This window comes from Nyctibius grandis, chromosome 2, assembly GCF_013368605.1.
Source record: "Nyctibius grandis isolate bNycGra1 chromosome 2, bNycGra1.pri, whole genome shotgun sequence".
NCBI classification, from domain to species: domain Eukaryota; kingdom Metazoa; phylum Chordata; class Aves; order Nyctibiiformes; family Nyctibiidae; genus Nyctibius; species Nyctibius grandis.
Genome location: NC_090659.1, coordinates 24,313,373 through 24,337,660, shown reverse-complemented (window position 1 = coordinate 24,337,660; position 24,288 = coordinate 24,313,373). Strand labels below are relative to the sequence as shown.

Sequence of the window (24,288 nt, the reverse complement as noted above, 5' to 3'; positions counted from 1 at the left end):
TTCCCAAGCAACATATAAAATCTGTACATATATATATCTCCTTCTGGAACTCCCCAGCTTTCGGAAATGCCCCAAATTAAAAAGTTGCTGATTTGAACATAAGAGGAAGAAAAAGAAAAGTCTGAGCTCTTTCAGAGCTGAATTTCTCAAAAGCTCATTATCATAATGCTAAATATCTTGGTAAAACAAAACGGAGCAAAGGTTGGTATCAGTTGACAAATTCCTGTGACTTCAGCCAGAGTAGCTTATCACTGTGGTTACAAAAACAAATATAAATTACTGAAGAAGCCTAAAAGAATTTAGGAACGGAAAGACCAATCATACGTCAGCTAACAAACAATTTAAGGAAAGAGAGAAGCTAAATGAATTGACTCATACAAAAAAGTAGTTTGTAATACCAACGTTTCATCCCTGCTGCCATACAGAGGTCAAGCCATGTACCTAGTGCTTTCTGTTACCTTCTCTATTGTCTCTGCTGTCCCCTCTGCTACTGCTAATGAAAATAACTAACCATCTTGACAATCCTATCTAATTTTAATGGCAAATATGAGAAAACAGGACTGTTAAAAGAACCTTACGAAGACAGCATTAAATATTAATATAGTAAACTCTCATGACAGAGTATTACAGTCAGAAATACTTAAAGTCCGCTGCAAGACTTTTCCCATTAGGATCCAGCTGAAAACAATGAACCAAATTTATCCCTGGCAAAATTTCAAGACCTGTGTCAAGTTTGACCATGATCTAGTAAAGATCATGTCACTAAGCATTCAGTTAGCCATTAGATAATAAAAAAATTTTTTGCCTTCACAGCTTCTTCCAGGCCTTTCTGGATGCACATCAGCAAATCCTTCATTGCAGCTGCACTGGTAAAACCCAAGTGTGTTATGGCACGATGCATCCGGGGAGCAGTCATCTTCTTCGCTTTCGCACTCATCGTAATCTGTTGGATATATTTAAGCAGAAGGCAAAGGTGGAGATTGTATAAACGAAAATGTGATAGTTATGAAACTGGAGCACGGTTGTGTCATCATGATATCGCGGTGGGATTACACCTCTCAGGTGTGATACTCTACGGAGAGTACACCTGATCAGGCAGCTGCTGGGTCTAGAAGAGGTGGGATACTGGAAGCATAGCCTAGAAGGCTAACTGCAAGGTTCTGACAAAACCCTCCAGGAGCTGTGTTACCAATGATGCTCAGCAGATACTCATTGAAACGTAGACGCCCTGCTGTAGAGCTCCTATCCTCCTAAACTGACCAGCAGCCAAAGGCGACACTTCTAGCCCCAGGGGCTTCCCGTTTCACACTCCTGAGGAGATGGTTAGTAAATGCCCAGCATGAGTGAAGCAGGAGGGTTGTGTGACTGGTCCAAGCTGCAGTCTAGTTGTTTTCTTAATTTTTACCTGGCCAAAATTTTCACTTTTGAAAGGAAAAATATGCTTTACTTCCCTTTCTCTTCCCAAGGTCTAACTGTAACTGTGCAAATAAGGACGTACCTCCATAGGTGGGACTCAGAAAGCAGCACTAACCACCTACTTTATGGGGACCTGTCCCTGAAACAAACCATTTGTTTTAGCACAGGTTTGAGGGGGGCAGACACTCTACACAGCACTACCATGAGGTAGTCATGATCTTACTAATTAACAGGATATGTAACTTTCCAGATTCACAGCTGTAAGGGTAACAGGCAAAGAGAATGTACAGGGCAGACCACATACATGTTTCTGAAGTCATTTTGTGTGAGATTCTAATTGACAGCTTGTAACAATATTCTTTGGACAAATGTATCATGTTAAAGATACAGAATTTGGTATTTTTTTCAGAGATGACACATCAACTTGTGACACAGAATTCAACAGCAGTTAGTCAGGAGACTAATATTTCTTGTTACCAACTTAAATTACATATAAAGGAAAAGAAGTTGTACAATCAGCCATTGTGCTGGTCTTGGTAAAGCGTGGAATTTCATTTGAACACCCGACCCACAGGTGTGTGAGGAAAACACATACTCCCAGTGCAGAAGAGTTCACGTGTTCTTTTATTTGTTTCTTGGGGCTTCTATCCCATGCAAAATTATCAGCGCAAAGCAGAGGGTAATGTGCTTCAAAATTATATTAAACAGAGCTAGTTACATCTGTGTACAAGGACCTGCTTCCAGTGGTAGCTTATAAAACCCTCATTCTGTGACCACTTTCTCTAAGGTCTCTGTATCTTCTTCTCCATAAAATTAATGCTAGCTATAGAGAAAAAGACCAGTTCCTGTTGTCCTTTTAGATCAGGAGTATCTCACTTCTGGTTTCATCTTTTGATGTTCTCTGAAAAAGCTTATTGGATGGATAAGCAGGAGCAATATAGGGAGAGAGAATGGCTTTTCATCCATCTGTTTTACAGATACTTTCACTTCAAAAAATACATATTAATAATAGGCTTTATCATCTTTCTAGTTCTGAAGAACTATTGGGATACAAGCTGCTGCTTACCTTTTATGGAGAGACTGCTCTTGTCGACTGTGAAATAGGAGCTATGTTCAAAGGCATCACGAAAAGTTGTGATGATGTCGTAGATATCCACATCTTCTGCAATCAGTAAATTGAAACTTACCACTGTGCTCCCATTAGTAATATTCGTTATCAACACTTTAATCAGACCAGCATTCATCTGCTGAAGAACCTCAAGGGGCAGAGATTTATGTACCTGGAATAAAAACAAAATGCATGCGGAGATGGACAGATAGAAGCAATTACTTTTTAGGCTTCGTACACTGCCCAGAGGAGAGCATTATGCATTACACTTGTGCTTCATGCTCTGGAGGGAAGCAGCAGAAAAATGACCTTTTTCTTTATAATGTTTCCACTCTACAGCAGCTGAAGGATATGGTATATATTTAACCATGAATACTAAACAAGCTAAGTGATTTTGATACCTCGTCTGTCATTTGACACAGGTCCTTGTCTCTGGTAACAGCAAGAGAGGGAGGAGACTGCTATACACAGTAACCTCGGACTTCACTAGTGGCCTAAGAAAGAAAATGCCACCTTTTTCAAAGCACACTGAGCCTTAGTCATGATAGCCCCAGAAGCCGCCTGTTTTACCACACTGGAGAGCAGGGTGATCTGCTTTCTGTGGGATGGGAAAACACAGCCCTGTGTGAGGCTTGTGTCAGCTGGGCTCCTCAGCCTCTCCACCATCCAGCTCAGCTGGAGGCACCAACCCCTCTCAAAGAACTAAACACACTGGATCAGTATGTTCAACCCCTTCCCTTTTCACCCTCCAAGGCTGGGTGGTACCTCCGGAGGGCAGTCACCCGTGGGAACATCTCCCCATCCTCCCACAGGAGAGCAGTCCATGAAGCACCTGGACACATGCAGGAGCCCTGCGGGGGGACGTACAACAGCATTTGCATTTCCAGCACCATTCCTGGTCATCTCCAGGCCCAGCACCAGCCACAGGAGGAGCAGAGACAGGTCAGATGGCATCATCTCACAGGACCAACCCCAGACAAGACACAAAGTTAATATTAATTCAGCTTTAAAGGACACATTGAGAAAACATTATACACAGAAATACAGCCTATTTCTGAGAAACTCACCACAAAGATAAACTGGTAAACATCCACAAGTGCTCCCCTCAGTTCTTTCCCTCTAGTTGCCCAGACAAGGGGTCCGATAACACTACACCAGACTCTCTGCCTACCTGCACGTCCCAAGGGAAAGCAGGGCGTGCACACACACAGGTTTGCATGCCAGGTCTTGCCCCAACATCTATCCACAATGCAGGCAGAGCGCATGCCTGAAGACCAGACGCCAGGGTAAGCCCAGGCTGTGTGATACCATCCATCAATGTCCTGAATTTTTCCATTAGAATTGTATATTTTCTTCTCTCCCTTTCTCCAGGAGATGCTCACAGATTCTCTGTGTTTCTTAATATCTCTCACATGTGTCTGTGAAGTCTTTTTACATTCTTCCACGCTTACAAATAGAAAGTGCAGCAACAGAAAGCGTGGGACATGACATAACTTTTAAGCCTGCATCAGGCAGGTAGTACAGGCTGTTCTGAGCTATTGATATTAAAATTGCACTTAGAAACTGCCAGCAATAGTGCAACAGGAGACTGTCCACAGTAAGTGAGCAGCTCGCAGCAGCATGTGAAGGACAAATCCCATGCCATCCCTGTCATTCCTCCTGAGCCTGGGATACACACAGCTTCCTTGTACAGCGCAGCCACTAGCTTCAATGCAGAACACAGAGAGATGGAAACAGCCACAGAAACACCTAAATTTTTGTGATTTCTCAGCATACCTCTCTTTACCTTTGCCCTCCCGTGGGTGTCAGGCTCCCAGGAGATGCCAGCAGAGAGGCAGGCACAGAGCAGCAGAGCAACTGCACCATAAATGCCAGACAAGCAGTGCTTGACCCAAGTGAGAGCTGGCACATCGCTGCCCTGCACAGGAGAGTCACACCTCTTTCCCAGCACCTCGCTTTGCTTTAGGCCCTCTCTTTAGGGTACATCACTCACTTCCTTCCCTAGTTCAAATTTCCAGAGAATTAAGGGGGCAGGTGGAGGTTACGTTGTGGTCACCTCCAACCCCTTCTTCTTTCACACATCTTCTGCAGGAAATACCTGAGGCTGCAGGGCTGGAGTTCAGCCATGAGTTTAAGGCAGAGCTTATGGCAGCTGTGTAATGCTCAAGGGTCCAGGCAGTGACTCCTACCAGGGAGAGCCCAGGGAAGAGGCAAGGCAAGGGTCAGTGGTGGGAATCAATGGGAGAAGCAGCCTTGCTTCTCTTGCACCCATGCACAGAGCTTGTGCATTTTTGTGCTGGATTCTCCCAGGTGATCACAGCTTTTGCACACCTACATGTCAAGACTGAGTTACCTGCCTGCTGTGTGTTATCCAGCCCTGACTTACTTGCCCGCTATGTACTACTCAGCCCTGCAGATGGCCCCAGATTTTGCAGACATGCTGCAGCCCTTTTCTGAGTAGTCAGAGCTGACGTGCTTTGCATGCGGTTGGTGGCAAGGTAACATTGCACGGAGCAAACCCCCTGCGTGCACCTGGAAAGGGCTCCCACACGCCTGGAAGTCCCACACAGCAAAGCTTGTAGTGCCCCATGGGGCACGCAGGCAGAGCCAGGAGGATGGGAAGAGCTAACTTCCCTACGAAAGCCTGAGCAGGCTGTAGGCTGTCCTTGTCAGCCCCAAAATCTCCCATTTCACCAAGCCAGGGGGCTCTTGGGCCCCCTCTCCTCTCTCTTTCTGCTGTTTCACAAGCATGTACTGAAAAGTTGGTGGTCAACCCTCAGTTTTCATCTTTCAAAGTTTTTTTCTGAACTTCTGTACATTAAACACACACACCTGTGACATCCTCTTAGCCCATCCCCTATTTCACCTGTATTCCTTTCTCATCTATCCTGAAGATTTTATTTTATCGGTGCTTCCTTTTACCTTAGGCTTGGGAATTTTTTTGTCTGTTTTTTTTTGTTTGCTTGTTTGGTTTGTTTCTGTCCTTATTCATATTTTTCCTCACAAAGCAGGACTCAGCTAGAAAAGTGTCAGGGGGACATTCACTGTATTTGTATTTAGCCACTAGGTGACACTACAAAACCCTTTATCCAGAAGGCTACACGATTTCACAGTAGGTACCACACCCCAGGTTATCAAAATAATGGTTGATAAAATGGGGCTAGAAAAAAAGGAAAAGAAAGAGTGAACTTTTTAGAAGGAAATATTCGATATATAATACTCTTGAGTATGAGGTTTTCTTACTAGACAAATAAATTGTCTTGGGATCCATCATTGTATCTACAATTTCTGTAGCACACAAAGGAAACATGAGCAATGCCAGACCAGGAGAAATCAGTATGCCAGAAGAAGAGCTACAAGAAAGGGAGAGAACATGAGCACAATTAACATCAGCATCAAGGGAAGGGAATGTCCCTTGCTCAGGCAAGAAAAAAAGGAGGCAGATAAAGTCCAAGTTCAGGGCCAGACAGAATCACAGAATCACAGAATCAATCAGGTTGGAAGAGACCTCTGGGATCATCGAGTCCAACCATTGCCCTGACACCACCATGTCAACTAGACCATGGCACTAAGTGCCACATCCAGTCTTTTCTTAAACACATCCAGAGATGGTGACTCCACCACCTCCCTGGGCAGCCCATTCCAATGTCTAATAACCCTTTCTGAGAAGAAATTCTTCCTAATGCCCAACCTGAACCTCCCCTGGCGAAGCTTGAGGCTATGTCCTCTTGTCCTATTGCTAGCTGTCTGGGAGAAGAAGCCGACTCCCAATCCACTACAACCTCCCTTCAGGTAGTTTTAGACTGCAATAAGGTCACCTCTGAGCCTCCTCTTCTCCAGGCTAAACAACCCCAGCTCCCTCAGCCGTTCCTCATAGGTCATACCCTCCAGACCCTTCACCAGCTTGGTCGCCCTCCTCTGGACTCACTCCAACACCTCAACATCTTTCTTGAAGTGCGGGGCCCAGAAGTGGACACAGTATTCGAGGTGCAGCCTCACCAGTGCCGAGTAGAGAGGGACGATCACTTCCCTAGACTGGCTGGCTACACCAATCTTAATAGTGGCCAGGATGCCATTGGCCTTCTTGGCCACCTGGGCACACTGCTGGCTCATGTTTAGCTGGCTGTCGATCAGCACCCTCAGGTCTCTTTCTGCCGGGCTGCTTTCTAACCACTCTTCCCCCAGCCTGTAGCGCTGCATGGGGTTGTTGTGGCCCAAGTGTAAGACCCGGCACTTGTTCTTGTTGAACCTCATGCTGTTGGTCTTTGCCCATCTATCTAACCTGTCCAAATCCCTCTGTAGGGCCTTCCTACCCTCCAGCAGATCGACACTCCCACCCAGCTTGGTGTCATCTGCAAATTTACTGAGGGTGCACTCAATCCCTACGTCTAGATCATCTATAAAGATATTGAACAGCACCGGCCCCAGAACTGAGCCCTGGGGAACACCGCTAGTGACCAGCCGCCAGTTGGACTTTGCCCCATTCACCACCACTCTCTGGGCTCGGCCATCCAGCCAGTTTTTAACCCATTGAAGAGTCCACCCATCCAAGCCCCGGGCAGCCAATTTGTCTAGGAGGATGCTGTGGGAGACAGTGTCGAATGCCTTAGTGAAGTCTAGATAGACTACATCTAAAACAAATTTAACAGGATGGCAAAGGCCAACAGGTTTTTTGAGCAAAAGGAAAGTGGCAGACCCAGGCAGCCAGGCTCACCCCATGGGTAGCTGTGGCATGTTTGGTGGGTTGTCTGGGACCACCCAACCATAGGTCTCAGGCAAAATGTCGGCAGCTTGTCGGAGCTGTTGTGGGTACCTGCACAGGACCCTGCGAGGCCGGCAGAGCAGGGAATGCACTGACAGTCTGGAAACTGGAAATAAGTAAGTAAAAGGTACATTGATTTGAACAGAACCCTGCATGAAGTCTGTTTTTTTCACTCAGAGAAAAAAAAAACCCTCCCCACGTCCGTGCTTTGGCTACACCCTCAGAGAGAAGGTACGAAAGCACACATCTGCCCAGCCACCATCACCAGCAGCTTTAAGGGTGTCACAAACTGCGGATAAACTCAAATAAACAAAAGCGGTGAAATTGCACTAGTATAATGAAACTGCCCTAATCCCTGTATCTACACTTATTCCACATTCAGGTAGCTTTAACTTCAATCATTTTAAGTGCATTACACTACACCAAACAAAGGCTATGTCACTTCCAAATGAGGAGGTCACCTTCATAAGGCAATATTATTTATTCGTTTCACATTTTTTGTCAATCAGGTAAGTTTAAGACACACAAATTCAAAACAACCTTTCCACTCAGGAATTTAACACACCTCAGTGAATGCATTTTCAATTCAAACCTTTTGTTTTCCTGATTCGTTTTCTTGAGGACAAGCCCTAGCTGCCACAATATTATTCTTGGCTGTTGCAAAAGACAGGCTGAGCAAAACCCAAGATGACTAAAATACTCTCACGCCCTTAGCTATGTTGTTTTTCAGTTGCATTGCAAGGAGGATGGTGAAACTAGCCTGGACAATGACAGTGCAAGTTGTCACATCAAGTTTTTACCTCATTCTCATCTACACATTATTTAAAGGATGGTATTTCCATTTGCTGTGCTGCCAATTTAACCACATGGCACTTAAGTGCTGGGGCAGCTCTACGCTAAAGAACATTATACACGTTAGGATTTATAAATCCCCTGAATTGCAGATGATGTCTCGAAAGAGGTATAAAAAAAATCTCTGGCAAAGTTTATTTAACTGAAACCTGACAGTGCTTTTAAAACCCATAAAATTTTCCTCACTTACTTTAAAGGATCAATTTCTGGTCCTTATAACCTGAAAAGAAAACATGCAGATGTTTCTGTTTCCCTAAACTTCCTTTTCTTTGGCATCTAGAAACACAAAGTTTGTAATAAAACACTCACAACATATTTTGCTATATACAGTAGCTATGCAACTATAGCCTATATACAGTGGCTCAGAGGTAGATGGAATCAACACTAACACATCTTGTCAGCTGATCCACAAAAACAATGTGCTGGAAAAAGGACTTAGTTCCTTACAATCACAGGTGATTATTTTCTGCCTGAAACTTTGACAACCAGGTAAAACTGACACAAAACTTACTTTAATTCCTTTATGCAATTGTTTCACAAATTTTCTAAATATATTTGTATCTGTGATTTTCTGGATTAAGGTATCTGACTGAATGAAGAAAATAAATGTATTTTAGTCCATTTTAATATGATGCTATTCCAAAATAGCCTCAGGCAGAAAGTGATGCTGAATGAGAGTGAGGTCAGTGGAGAATTGCTCCCTTTTCATTTTGCTAATCACATCACTCTCATTTTGTGACTGTTTTTCTGATGTGACAGCTGGGAGCCAAAACAACTCTGAGAAAGCTGTGCTCCACTGACACGTCCAGAAAGGTGCAAACCAGTAACAACCAGTGGGAAACTTATTTGATATCCAAGAAAACATCATGCACAGCTAAATGGATCACGTTGTTCCCTCCTTGCAGTTGTCTCTAACCCCACACTGGCCTGACCTCTGCCCGAACGCACGCCTCTGTCAGTACACCCGCTGCGGGCAGCTGTAGTTCAGTGACAGGCTGTAACTCTGCACACAGTGAGAGTTTGGGGAGGCCTCTGCAGGCTTTGAAAATTCATACAATTGTCAGCGATGGATTTATCATCATAGTTATCAAGGTCTCTAAAAACACAGACAGTTAAGGGGAGAGAAGGAAGGCAATAAAGCAGCCCAGCATAACCAGTGGTTTTCCAAGCACAGGTGTGTTTGAGTAAATACTAGCAGGAACAAACTTCTGATAAATTCATTAAGGAAATGGGAGAGTGGTACTGCCAAAGGCAATGCTTGAGAATCATGAGAGCGTTAAAGACACAGCTGATATTGCAAGGTGCTTTGATATACTGCGCTCTAATTAGAAGTGAGGGCAGAAGTGACTTATCAAGAAACCACTCCCCTTCCCGATACAGGGCTACAAAACCAAGGATGACTGTAAGAAATGTCAGCTTTAAGGTACTGTGACTAAGCGTAACAACAATCACACAGTTCATTAATGTACTGCTGTGCAGGGCAAGGATATCAGAGCACTTTGCAAATATCCATTAACTTTTCACCACACCCCTGGAGGAAATCAATAAGCCAGTATAACCAGGTATAAGAAGCAGAGGAAATGGAGGCACCAGAGAATCCCCAAATCCTGATCTCACTCTAAAACACAGCTGCACACTCATCCTGCAGTCTCAGATAGGGGAACTTGGAGCTTACAGGTGAGTCAAGGGACGCACACGTGGCATACAGCCTTCATGGGAAAAAGATCGTATACGTGGTTTCATTGAGACCAGTAACAGGTCGCATCCTTCTTAGCCACTTACTTCATCAACAAAGAGCTGTGCAAAGGTTTGGTATTCCTCGCTGCTTGTGTTGCTAAAGCCCGGAGAGTATTTCACGTTTGTTATCCGCACCGTGTCACTAAGTTTCTGGACAGCTGCAAAGTAAGAAAAAGACAATTTAAATGCATGTTCCATGGACTATAGTCCGTGGACAAGTGTGTGACAGTCACTGGCATGCCTGGCCACACAGGATATGCACCAACTCATAACAGCAGAAGGCCAGCCCTCTGAAATGTAGCCAAAACTCCAAATGCCTAAACATAGGCACCTGCCCTCTCTGACCCCCAGATGACTCTCAAGAAGGGTACAGAGCTCCTGCAGGTCTTATATCTGTCAGCTCTGTCTTGGATGCTCTGGGGCATCTGAAATGTTGCTCTATGGCTATGTTCAGGCACCAGAATTGCTCTCCTCGTCTCAGCTAGCTGTCCCAGCTCCCTCTACACGCAACGGGGTGACACCAGTCCCTCCGGAGGGCAAATCATGGCATCACCAAGGTCTTCCCTACAAACTCAGAGGAAGGCTAGACAGCTGCCTGAGATTAGACATCTACACTTTAGACAGCTATTGTAAGACAAGATGAACCCCAACAGGGTGTACGCTTCCTCCCTGAAGTTGCATCTGCTGAACCACATTAAGGCAGTCTCAAATGTTTTAGGTTGTTTCTCGATATCACTGGTTTTGGCATTGTTACTACAGACACAGAAGGTGATCACAAGCAGAAGAGGAAGGACTTCTCAAGACATTATTTATACCCCTAGCATCCTTTTAGCGGCTATCCAGGCAAGCTGACTGCCATCACCCAACACCGTGACCATTGCCAGCCAATTGTCTTCACACTGCCTTCCAGCTGCTAACAGTTCGTCACTCCTAACATACCAAGACCTAACATTTCAATGTTTTATATGAATATAGGATAGTCTTCACCAAAGACTTGAAGAACTCCATCATCTGGCTAAAGATTCAGTTTAAAATTGTTTCTGAATCAAGTTACCAGTCTTTACTTTCTGGTGTACCAGCTTGCTTTCCTCCCTACACACATCTGTCCTGATTTCGACAGTATATAAGGCACCAGGTTCCAGCTCTGAGACTGTCAGACTCCTATACTGAGTTTTAGTCTCCCATATTAGCCACTCTTTCTGAAGCAGTAAGAATTGAAAAGCAAGGCTCTGCATAAACTCTGTGGACTGTGTTACATCAAAGTTGGTTCTAGTCACATTGGGGACAATAATCCTTTGAACTGGGACAGGTAGTAGAGGAAAGAAAATAGTCATCAAGTAAAGCTTTGAAGGGGAGAGAAGAAAGTCGTGCCTGCTTAAAGCAAACCACCGAAGCAGGCTTCCTTTATCCCAGCATACTTCTGATCCCAAAGTAACCCTCAGTACTGCCAAAGGATTTGGGCTTGCTTTTTGCTGTGGCTTGTCCTGTCGTGTGAACATAGGTATTTAGGAGATAAACCACATTCAGTTATCTGATGGTGAGAGGGGAAAATGTTCTGAACAATTTTAGAATGAAAAAAAAAATCAGTATTTAAAAGACATGACAGACTATGAAGAGTTGGCTGAGGTTGGCCCTCCAGGTCAGAGATGTTGCAACAAGGAGGAACTACATATTAAACTTCACCAAACATGGATTTTTGCCCTCTGAATTTCCTGCCCTGGGCTAGTGAGATACCACTATGGTGGCTCTTCCTCTTGTTCCCCAGGCATAATCCCTTCACAAGCTTCTTTCCCAGCAAAAGCACTTGGCTGAATATTTGATTCATCAGGAAAAGAAAACAAGTTTTTATAAACTGAACTTGTTTGTGTAGAATTCTTCAAACTGTTTTCCAGCCGGAATAAAATGACCTTTATTTTTTTGTTAGTTAAAATTAGCTATTTTGGTGTTTTTTTAAAAATGAACATTTTTTGTTTTCATTAAAAAAAAAAAAAAAACACACATGCATTTTTTCTCTGTTCCCTGCATTGAAAGGGGGCAGAGGGAACACAAAGTAAAGCAGTAAATGGAGCTTTTCAATTCAGGTCAACATGTTGTTTGGTCCAAAATTATTTGTTTCTTCCATTTGGCCACCAAGGCCCCAAATCCGTTATTTGCCTGGCTCTGTTCCCATGTCTCACCCACACCAGGCAGGTCGTTTGCCTTCCCGGGTCTCTAAGGTAACTCCATAGGCGGCTGCTGCTGCAGCACCCTGGTGCCAGAGCATGCAGGAGAAATGAAGATGTGTGGCAAAAGGACAAGCAGCATATGTTTCGATGAGCCACGCTCAGTGCACTGTATGATTTGCTTCATCTGCTTTGAGATGAAGGAATGTAACATCGATAAAACTCGCTGCCAAATTACCAGAAAGAGAAAATATTTTGATATGCTGATTTAGAAAAAAGTGCTGATTCCTGCAAGAAAATAATTTTGACATAGAAAAACTTGTTTCAGATGCCTTTATCCCAGACCATTGATTCGAGCTGTGCATCTTTCCTGACTCTGAGTGAGGCTTTGCTTCTCATGGAGCCGAATTATCACGAGTGCAGGCCTCCACCGAACACATACTCACTGCGGTCCGTGGCTGGGCCTGGCGTCGGGCTGGGAGCTGAAGAGGCACCTGGCAACGCTGGTGAGCCCAGGGCTCCAGTGTATTTCTCGGACCAAGAGCTGTTCTCTCCTCCCATCTCTACATGTGCTCCGAGAGTGGCGTTGAGGGTCAGAACACCAGCATGTCCTGTGGCTGGCAGAGCTGTACCGGGGCCAGCTTGAGAGTTGGCTTGAGGCACATCAAAAGTGGTGTGGCTTCTGGTGGTAGCAGAGGCTGTTTGATTAGACACCACCAGCAGCGGTAAATTGAGTTTCTCTTGCCCAGCTGTGTCCATGGGCGCATTTGTGAAAGCAGCCGCTCGCTGCGAGGCACCAGGGGAAGACTCTGCCACACAGCTTTGCTGTGATGGACTTACAGCTGCCCGCCACTCTGCACTCATGGCCAGTTCCTTGCTGGCTGTGACCCCCATGGCCGTGGAACTGTTGTCCCCGCCAAAGTCCATCTGTGGTGCCAGGCCCTTTCTCCAAGGGGCTGGAGGAGAGCTGGTGGGAGAATGACCGTGGGGCACTTGCTTGTCACCCAGGGGTAGAGTAGCAGGGAGATGTACGGCGATGCTCATCTCGGAGGCTACAGCAGCCACCATCTCAGTGGTGGCAGGGGAAGCAGCGCCTGCAGGGCTTACTTCTTCAGGAGCAAACTCTGTGCTGTTTGTTATTTCAGGAGCCATCGTTTCAGTGACAGGGTCCACAATCTTGCCTGCAACACAGTAAATGCACATTGAAACGGGACCTCAAACTGGATGAGGAGGCACCAGGGTCTGACCTGAAAATATGGGACTGAGACCACTCAGCCACATGTAATAGAGTTACAGAAACAAGTCTTGGATATTTCATTAACACACTGTAGCATACATATTATTTTTATGGTGTTGAATCTGGTTTGTGCCTACACAGAGAAGAAGATTTGACTCCTGGGTCTCCTCTTCTGGTTGGCAGGTCATGGATCAGTGGGAGGAAATTAGCCACAGACATACCAAAAGAGGAAAAAGTATGCCACATGTTGCTCAGCAGTCAGTTATTAGGCTAATCAAGGAGGATCTCAGAGAGATTTCATCTGAAGATATATATATAAGATTCACCTTAATGTTCAGAGACAGAGCATATATGCTCCTTCAGCCAGAGACTGCAAAGGTGCATCCGTATACTCGTTGTGTGCTATATAAACAGTTGCTATAAAAGCAGAGGTAAAAAACCCACAAATTATTCCAACCTTTCATGGCAAAAAGAAACTACGTGCCAGTCTTTTGCTCACCCTCACAGTTTCTTCCAGGTCGGGAAGGATTGGTATCCATGGTTGTCTTGCATCTGCACAGGTATGAGCCCATCAAATTGATACACTCTGCAAACACAGAGCAGTCATTCTCGGTGAGAGAAGCACATTCATCCCAGTCTGTAAGACCAAAACCAGAACACCAGTCAGACAGCCTCCCTTCTGACTGCATTAAGCTAGAAATAATCACAAAGCAGTCCTTTCTTCAGTTTTTGAATCTATGAATGTGGTCTTCATTTTTCATCGTTTACCTGACAGACAATCTCTGAGTGATGCAGAACGTTATCTGTGGTTTTATTCTTTCACATAAAAATCAACTTTGTCCTTGTACTCTGAAAAATATTTTCTCTGGGTAAAGATTTTTTTAATATTTTTTTTTAAGTAAACTTTTATTTGAAGTGAAAAAATATTGTAGGTTTGTACTATAGCTATATCAAAAGCATACATTATACCAAGTTCTGTGTACAGTACCTCCAGATACATCAGATAATGAATAGATCTCTTATCACAAGCTGCCACTAGATAGAATATTAAACAGAGATTTAATCCAAATAATTTTCTGCTTCAAACAAAAGGTAAATGCAAGTAGCTCCCATGAGAAGCACTCTTCAGTTCTTAACAGAGGAAGTGCTAAGGGCAAAACCTCTTTTTATAACAGATGTCTTCTCACGGGTAATACTATAAAACTGTGACCTTTCTGGTAGTCTCAGAAAAGAGATCCTGGTTCATCAAGGCGTGAATATGCTCTAAGGGTGTTCCTTATGTCTAATTTCAGCTGCTCTGAATGAGATGCTGCTTTCATGGAGTTATAGACCTATTTTATTGCTGAGTCTCTTCACTCTTGAGGGATTTAGATCTGGAGCTTTATATTACCATTCGCACCCTGTTCCAGCAAGCATGCAAAGGCTGAGTTAATGCTTTGGACATCAATAATCTCAGTGAATCCCCTGTGAGCCCTCCCTGAGTGCACTCCCTTGTGCATACACCTTCACTGCCTCAGGGCTGTAAGTGAGGGAGGGCAGAAAACCAGACTGAAAACTGTCTTGGGACAAATAAATCTGATCAGAGGCTAGAAAATTGTTTTGAACAATGCATTATCGTAAGTGCTTGTTCTGCAGACATGCCAAGATTAATCACTGTGATTATTTCTCTGAAATAAAGGAAAGTCCCATTCTAGAAACAGAAAGCGTGGAGCCAGTGTGTGCATGCACATATATGTGTTCATCTTTCTGCTTGCAGACAGACTTCCCCTTTTCCTTCCAGCTAATATTGCAATTCTTTTTCCTTTCTTCCTCATTAGATAATTGTTGTATCCATGATTGTTTCCATTAGACAATTTCATGTGCCTATGGCCAGCATCTGCCTATTATGTTACAGCCTAAGCCACTTAGAGGGAATACAGAAGTGTGCAGGATTGACTGAAGCACCAGCAACGAAAGTGCTCTCATTAATGCCTTACTATGCTATGAAGTAATTGTGACTCTTGATGGCTTCAAACACCATCTGAGAGATGCTCCCGTGCTAATTGCCAAACAACTTACATTCACTGGCTCCATTGTCTCAGACGATTTCCTTTCTCGTCACTTAGCGTGGCTTTTTAAGCAAATTCCTTCACCTCTAATGGCCACATTCAGTCACACATCATGCCAAAACACTTGTGTTCTCTTCTCAGTGTTCACTGGCCCTAGTACATCACTCGTGCACATACATACACACACACACACACACTGCACTTTTTTCCTCTATAACCATTGCCTCTCTGCCACGGTGTGCTCTGTGCTCTCTTTTCACACTCTTGGCATCTCTCTGGCCTTTCACGTTTGGCAAGTGCCTTCCCCACACACACCCCTCAACCAATAGTCCTACTCCAAAAATTATAAAAACACCTTTGTGTTCGCTCTGATTACCTATTATACCTGTAAGAGGTACATGCAATGGGTAAAAAATCTGTGAAATTCCTCGCCTAATGATGTTGCAGAGTTAAAGGTTTGCATCACTTCGTGGGAAACCCATGGAGGATAAACCCAAAGAAATCACTTTGGATTCAGGGACTCCTGGAGCTGAAAACAGTTGGTGGCTAAGAGAGTGTTAGTGAGAGGCATCATCTACACTTGCTGTACTCTTACGCTTGTCCAGGAATTGGCTCCTGGCTGCTACTGAAGACATGATATTGTGCTAGACGGGTCTTGGGTGTGACACAGCACAAGTCCCTTTCACTTTTCTTACCATGCCTCACAGAACAGACAGACATTTTAGTGTCTCTATTCATCATGGCAGTAAACTTAATTTATGAGTCTTCAAAGAGAGATGTAATTGCTCCACTCCCTTCAGTTGTGCTATCCCTTCTGACTGCTCATTCTTCACAGAATCACAGAACCACAGAATGTTAGGGATTGGAAGGGACCTCGAAAGATCATCTAGTCCAATCCCCCTGCCGGAGCAGGATTGCCCAGACCATATCACACAGGAACGCATCCAGGCGGGTTTTGAATGTCTCCAGAGAAGGAGACTCCACAACCTCTCTGGGCAGCCTGTTCCAGTGTTTGGTCACCCTCACCATAAAGAAGTTTTTCCTCATATTTATGTGGAACCTCCTGTGTTCCAGCTTGCACCCATTGCCCCTTGTCCTGTCAAGGGATGTCACTGAGAAGAGCCTGGCTCCATCCTCATGACACTTGCCCTTTACATATTTATAAACATTAATGAGGTCACCCCTCAGTCTCCTCTTCTCTAAGCTAAAGGGACCCAGCTCCCTCAGCCTCTCCTCATAAGGGAGATGTTCCACTCCCTCAATCATCTTCGTGGCTCTGTGCTGGACTCTCTCTAGCAGTTCCGTGTCCTTCTTGAACTGAGGGGCCCAGAACTGGACACAATATTCCAGATGCGGCCTCACCAGGGCAGAGTAGAGGGAGAGGAGAACCTCTCTTGACCTGCTAACCACACCCCTTCTAATACACCCCAGGATGCCATTGGCCTTCTTGGCCACAAGGGCACACTGCTGGCTCATGGTTATCCTGTTGTCCACTAGGACCCCCAGGTCCCTTTCCCCTATGCTGGTCTCCAACAGCTCTGTCCCCAACTTGTACTGGTACATGGGGTTGTTCTTGCCCAGATGCAGGACTCTACACTTGCCCTTGTTATATTTCATTAAATTTCTCCCCGCCCAACTCTCCAGCCTGTCTAGGTCCCTCTGAATGGCTGCGCAGCCTTCCCGTGTGTCCGCCACTCCTCCCAGTTTTGTGTCATCAGCGAACTTGCTGACAGTGCACTCTATTCCCTCATCCAAGTCATTAATGAATATATTGAATAGAACTGGTCCCAGTACCGACCCTTGAGGGACTCCGCTAGACACAGGCCTCCTACTGGACTCTTCTTGCTTCTCATCTTCTTGCTTCATCTTCTTGCTTCTCATCCTTGAATTCCCTGCTCTGCCACTGTCACTAAACTAAGCACACAGCCTTTTGGTGGCCAGGCTCCACAGAGGATACAGGTAGCATTGCTCCACTGGTGAAAGAGGATCTGTGCAAGCTTACTGTCAAAGGGCACATCCCAGGGCTCTCGGGGGTCAGGAAGCAAAAGAGCCCATTATACAAATCTTTCCTTCATGTGCTGTACTCCTTCACCTTATTTTCCACATTTGACTTTAGGAAACTCATGTCAAGCAAATGCTTGTTTGGGCAGAGCTAAGAAATAGACCACTTTGCTCTACCCCTAAGTTGGATGTGCTCCTGGCTAAGAGTGGTGCTACTGGAAGCCACTTGCTTTTCTGAAATTAAAGTAACAGTCTAGAGCTCTCGCCTTCTTCCTCCACTCCAAAGGGAGCTTTCCGTGAACACAGTAAATAAGCTTTTAAGGGCTCAGTACACTGGGAAAGAAGAATAACCTGTTCTGTTAGCTTTGGCAACTCCCTGAACTCCATCTGGCTCTGCCAGCTGGGGAACCTGAAGACAGAACTGAGCCTTTGGAAGATAAAAATGGTGATTACTGAAGATCAAACAAAGGCCTAGTTTACCATAAATTCCATGCGTGTTTCTTTAGTCCTATTCACTGAGAGGACATTTGGGAATTTCTCTGGCTGGATTTCTATAGTGAAGATGTTAGATTTCTTTTCTTAAATGCTGGCCCAAATACAGCCCCACAGCCTTGAAGAACAAAACTGTCTAGAGGGCTTGTGTATCTAAAGACTACAAATATTCCACTGTAATCCTATCTGCAATTCAGTGAGAGAAAGATCTGGCAAACTTCCAACTGCTCACAGAGAGGAGAGGGAAGAAAATTAATATGGAAACCAAGGGCTCCACTCCTCCTGAAACACAGTGGAGGGAAGCAGTGCCTGCAGGTACCTGGGGACAGCCAACGCTCCTTTATCAGACCCTTTTCGGGCTTATGGATAAAGCCTATGAAGGAGTTCTCACATCATCGTTTTTCCTCAAAAAAACCACACATGGTGTCTCTCTATAAAGTACTTTTTGTGCAATCCCAAGCACAAATACAGGCTGGGTGGAGAATGGATTGAGAGCAGCCCTGAGGAGAAGGACTTGGGGATGATGGTTGATGAGAAGCTCAACATGAGCCGGCGATGTGCACTTGCAGCCCAGAAGGCCAACCGTATCCCGGGCTGCATCAAAAGCAGCGTGGCCAGCAGGTCAAGGGAGGTGATTCTGCTCCTCTGCTCCACTCTCGTGAGACCCCACCTGCAGTACTGCGTCCAGCTCTGGGGCCCCCAACATAAGAAGGACATGGAGCTGTTGGAACGAGTCCAGAGGAGGGCCACGAAGATGATCAGAGGGCTGGAGCACCTCTCCTATGAAGACAGGCTCAGAGAGTTGGGGCTCTTCAGCCTGGAGAAGAGAAGGCTCCGGGGAGACCTTCTAGCAGCCTTCCAGTACCTGAAGGGAGCCTGCAGGAAAGCCAGAGAGGGGCTTTTTACAAGGGCATGTAGTGATTGGAAGAGGGGGAATGGTTTTAAACTGAAAGAGGGTAGATTTAGATTAGATCTTAGGAAGAAATTCTTTACTGTGAGGGTGGTGAGACACTAGAACAGGTTGCCCAGAGAAGCTGTGGATGCCCCCTCCCTGGAAGTCTTGAAGGCCAGGTTGGATGAGGCTTTGAGCAACCTGGTCTAGTGGAAAGGTGTCCCTGCCCATGGCAGGGGGGTTGGAACTAGATGATCTTTAAGGTCCCTTCCAACCCAAACCATTCTATGATTCTGTGATTCTAAGAATACTGGTGATACTGTATGATCAAAATACAAACCCTGTTTTCTTGTTCAGAAAAAAAAATAATTACCTTCTACTGCAGTGTTTTGCTGATCCACCAAAAGCACAGAGGCGTTGTGCAGGGAAGAAAGCATTGGGGTAAATGTGGAGGCATCGACTGGAAACTCGGGATCCTGCACAGTTATTCTGAGCCTCACAATGATGCTTCCAGCTTGCAGGGATTCGGTCTGCACTTTCAGTTTCCCAGATTTGTATAAAGCAGAAATGTTGGGTGGAAAGGAATTTTCAAGCTGAGCAAAGGGAGAGAAGCATTGACAATTAGGAACCCAACAGGAACAGTGCCTTTTAAAACTGAACTATGGTAGTACCATTTTAATGATTTATATATGCACAGCATAGAAAATGTTGTAAAAAGAAAAGTTTCAAAGTGTTTCAGAAATCTTACTTTTCAGAGATTATTGAGGCACAAAGAAGTGTAAGTCTTCTTGGCGGACCTAGGTACCCTTGAAAATGGTACCCATCTGGCCACTGGTCATACAAACCAAATTTCATTTTGGATCAAGGCAGCAGAATTCCTTTTGCCCCTATTTGCCTGCATCACAGCTGAATTGTCCTGGTAAGTCTTCATGCATCAGACCCTTGATGTTAGCTCTGTATGTCACATAAGCTTTTTGTCCCAAGCCTCCCATATATTCACCTCTGTGCTCCCAGACACTGGAACTTGGTCACCTCCACTGTTGCTGGAGCAGTCTCTGGCTTGATTTTGTCTGCTGCTAGCAGTCCCTCAGGCAGTACCCAAGCAGAGTTTGACACTTAGCATCGGCCAGGGGCCAGTCCCAACAGGCAATCTGAATGTGACCGCCATAATTTGGAAGACCCAGCTGCATGGATGCAGGCTGGTTTGTACCAACTGGTGTCACTGCCAGAGAACGATTCAGGAAATGTTTCATTTACCAGTATGGCCTAGCTTTAGTTCCCAGGGATTATTTGAAACTCACCAGTCCAAGTCCAGCCTGCAGCCAAGTCCAATGACAAATCTCAGGGTGAGAGACAAGAAAAATGGGGGTGGATAAGCTCAAGGAAATGTGTTTGAGACAGCCCAACTTCAAGGCAATATCACAATTACACTGTAGCTGATTACCAATCCGGTAAGCAGACACATCAGTTAAACAAATGGTGTCACTCTGAACGTTAAAGCTGGCATACTGCTGTCAATATTTGAGCTGTGCAGGAGTTTTGGCAGTTTTGCCTTACATCTCTAGAGGGCATCTCCATGCTTGAACCTTTTGTTCCTATGAACACCACAAAGCATACCTTTGAACACACGATGCAGCACCATAAATCAACATAGCTTTGTTCCCATTCAGCCAGAGTTTGCTCCAAAAACTCCTACAAACAAGCTGTTCATCTGGTGTAAGTTCAGATCAGGGTGGGGAGGCAAGGAAAAGAGGGGAAGTGAGAGGGAGATGTTGTGCTCCCAAGCACCCAAGGAGGCAGAAGCAACACAGATCAGCAACGCTCCTTTTCCTTCCCAGCCCCATGGTGCCAATTAGGTCTGCATTAGTCTCAGAGGAGGTGCACTCACAAAAATCCTCCTGCACAACAAAAGCGAACATTTGCAGTTATGGGAAATAAAACCATGTCAGGAGGCTCAACTTGCAATTTCTCATGAGCAAATGCCTCTTTCGTGTGGCCTTTGAAAGTATAGCTCCCTTATTGTTTTTCTCCCTCGGATTTATATTCACGTATGTTTATGAGTCCACCTTTTTTTGGGAAAGTCTCATTTTGGATGGAGATCCCAGTTCCTCTGTTTGGGCCCTGTTTTCTACAAAAGCACTGTAAGATTGCTGCATCTGAAACATCCCCCCTGTTTGGGAAGCTGAGAGCTGGTAACAGACTTCATGACTCAAGTTTTGTTTATGGCTGATTACACCTGAGCATGCATAGTGGCTACATGTGTGCATGTGAAGAACGGGGCTGGAGAAGAAAGTCCGACCCAGCCACTTTTCCTTAAAGAAGAAAGAGCTTTGAGAGCAGTCAGACATTTATTGAGAAGACAGTGCTGAAATAAATGCCAGCAATGTCATTTCAATAATCCATTAAAAAGCCTCAAGTCAATTTAGTGTGAGCTTATTGCCAAAGTAAAGATCCAAGGAAAAGAGTGCCTGTTGCATGCCTGCATTTTTAATTACTTTACCCTTCTGTAGGGGAAAATTCTCATTGGCTCCATTGCTAATAAGGCCAAGCGCTTGATCTGTTGATCTGTCAGTTGAATTTTGTTTTAATTATAAAGAAAGGTCACAGGAAACAGTATGATGATTTTCAAGGGATATTTCAGGCAGGCATAAAATCCTCTATTACATGAAATTAATTCTAAATTGAAAAAAAAAAATAGATTACCCACAGATATTTTAGAATTACCTCTGTAAGCAACAGTCTTGAAAATTCTTCATATGCTGAGCTGCTGGCATTATGGAAATCATCAGTGAAGTTGTAGTTGAGAATCCTCATAGTAATACCAAATACCTTGGCCTCTGTAGGACACAATATTAAAACACACACTGACAAAGCAGAAGAGGAAACGATTCAGTCAAAACTGATGTACCCAGACCAAAATCTCAGATGATGGAGGGAGAAGGGGGAGGAGAAGTTTGAGAGAGCTTGGTATTGAACCAAGAAAATAAAGCCAATATTCTGCTACAAGCTTCCTATACATTGAGGAGATGCACTTACATCAGGTCCATAAAGATATTTAGCTGCCTAATTACAACTGGGTATACACACATCCTTGTGGACCTGACCCTACATAATTCCTGCATTTGAGTTACATCCAGGGCTGAACTGCCTGTGAGCTCATCTCCTGTCCACCAGTCACAATTATTATTCTTTTTCTGATCTTGGTAGTGTGGAGAGTAAATATATTCTTAAACTGAAAATAGTAACAAACAACAGTGCACACATCTTCTCTGTCTGGTAAGCCCTGAGAGGTAACCTATGGACCACATGAGACAAAACCAAGAGCCAAGGAATCTATTAATCACTTTAACCTGTACAAATAATCTGAGTCTGTTACTCTTTGGACTGATCTTTGGAAAACTTTTATTTTTCTCAAGGGCTCCAGCTTCATGCTCTCAAGTTCAGTCCCCTGTCTCCGTAACCACTAAACCTCCCACTTTCCCTCTGTAAAGGGAGTAATTTCCTTCTGACCAAACTGGAGTCATCCCTCATCTGATCAAAGGGAAGGCTCTTACGAATAAACATAAACAGCAGCATTCTCACTGTGGCCAGTATTAAACAGTTCACTGCCTGCTTTTTGAAGAAAATGTGGAGAGGTTTATTTCTTTATTTGCGTGAAGGCTTAGGAAATAATTTAAGGATAATGGAAAAGCAAAATTATGTTTGATCAACACACTAGGGTCTTGTGGAGCTAGCATCACTAGCTAATAGAACAAAATTATTCACGTATTCTGCAAGCTTTCTTACACAGCCCTTGTTATTCCCTTTAATCCTTGTAATTCACAAATATTCAGTTGAATCTGGCCTTCTTCTGGGCATTCTTGTTAGCTCAGCTGAGCCCTTTACAAACCAGTTGACTATGTTTCTCACTGGCCACAGCCGTCAACTAGGAAAAATGGGGCCTGATGGGAGACGGGTAGCAGCAGAATGCAGTGCCAGGCACAAAAAAAAACCCAAACCAACAACAAAAAAAGTATTCTAGCTTAGCCTGATATCTGTAATAGTCTGAGTCAGCTCCAGCACTGCTTTATCAACTAACGCCAGAGCTCTGCTGCCTGATAGTCCAAGTTGCATAAATGCTGGGTTAGAGGAGAGAAAAAGTGCTGAAGGAGGAGGGAAATGGAGTTCAGAGAGGACCAAATGGATAACAGCTGAACTGCAAGTGAGGGGAGAGAGAAAGAGAGAGTGAGAGAGAGAAAAAATATATATTTATATTTTAAAGTGGCTATTTACCTGTTTTAACTTTTTGATGGGAGATGCTGTTTTTTCCGCAGATTTCATAGCTGATCTCTACTGAATACATCACTCCTGCTTCCAGTCCAGACACATCCATTTTCATTTCCTCTGTCTTCAGGTTTTGTACAATTTCTTTGCCTTTGAACACTCAGATTTGGAAAGTATGGTTCAGAGTAGAAGTGACATGCCAGGACATTTCGAAACTGTTGCTGGTAACGCTGAAGATTCGGTGGTTTCTAACTGCAGAGGGATCTATCGCAGTCCCAGGAAGAGTCATCACAGAAAAAGCAACATTTTATCTTTAAAGCATTGCGCTGTCCTAAATCCATTATAGGCAAGCACTTTGACAATCAGTAGGGGAAGCTCCTCTTCACATTACGTCAGGACAGATTCTGCCCCTCTCACAGTACCAGGCCCCCTCGTCCATTAACCATCCCATTAGAGTGATTAACTGGGTGCTTACTCTTTTTATTTCCTTTTACAGCACGTATTTGGGTTGAATCTCTAGTAACACTAATAATCAGCCAGTGAGCTACAGGTTCAAGAAACAAAAATAAGTTTGGAATAGCGAATCTGTGTACTATACATATGTTGACTCCTGCTGTGCCTCTTGTCACTTTAATCATCAAAATGCACCTCTTCAGGCAAAGGCTGCCTTGATTTATGCCTGGAAAAACCCCGCAGACGCCAGCTTTTAGAGGCTGCGGGCAGAGCGGTGGGCAGCATTTCACCTATTTATGCCACTCCAGTCCAGTGCAATCATTGTCATGTCAATAGGAAAAGACAAAACCCTTCAGAGATGATTCCTCTCCTTGAAGGAGGAGAAGTTGTCTAAATAGGGTAGGATGAATTGCCTTCCAGAAGAGCCTGTCTGTCTCCACTAACTAGAGAGAGAGCCCAGACTAGACACCTCTCCTGTAGACAGCAGGAGTCAGGTGAGATGAACATCGTCCTCCACGCTAACCTAGAGATCATGGCATGCTGCTGCCACAACTGCAATTCTTTCATGCTAATGGTTAGCCTGAGAAAAAGAAATTGTTTTCTTAAATTGTTTCAATAGGACACAACTATTTCCAGGCCTCTGAATCATATGGCTGACAAACGCCCCCAAAGCCATACCACTCTTCCTCTAGAAGGACTTCAGTTTAATTCCCCTAGCTTCAGCTTGGATCAGAAGTTGTGGATGAAGATCAAGAATATCCAGCCTGTCTCTCTGAACTAGGCAAAGAACTACTTAAAGCTATTTCCTCCCACAAGAACAGGATGTTGTTAAAAGGACTGTGATAACTCTCGCCTGAAAGGGATG

General features: G+C 44.5%; 1 protein-coding gene across 1 annotated transcript in view; it reads right to left on the bottom strand.

Annotated features, from left to right (window-relative positions):
• Nucleotides 1-24,288, bottom strand: part of UMODL1 (uromodulin like 1) — a 54,967-nt gene that overhangs the window by 12,382 nt on the left and 18,297 nt on the right. The window contains 8 exon segments of the mRNA XM_068425499.1: nt 806-943; nt 2,483-2,696; nt 9,921-10,033; nt 12,484-13,218; nt 13,774-13,911; nt 19,081-19,300; nt 21,432-21,544; nt 22,980-23,234. Coding sequence (XP_068281600.1) covers nt 806-943; nt 2,483-2,696; nt 9,921-10,033; nt 12,484-13,218; nt 13,774-13,911; nt 19,081-19,300; nt 21,432-21,544; nt 22,980-23,234 — 1,926 coding nt within the window.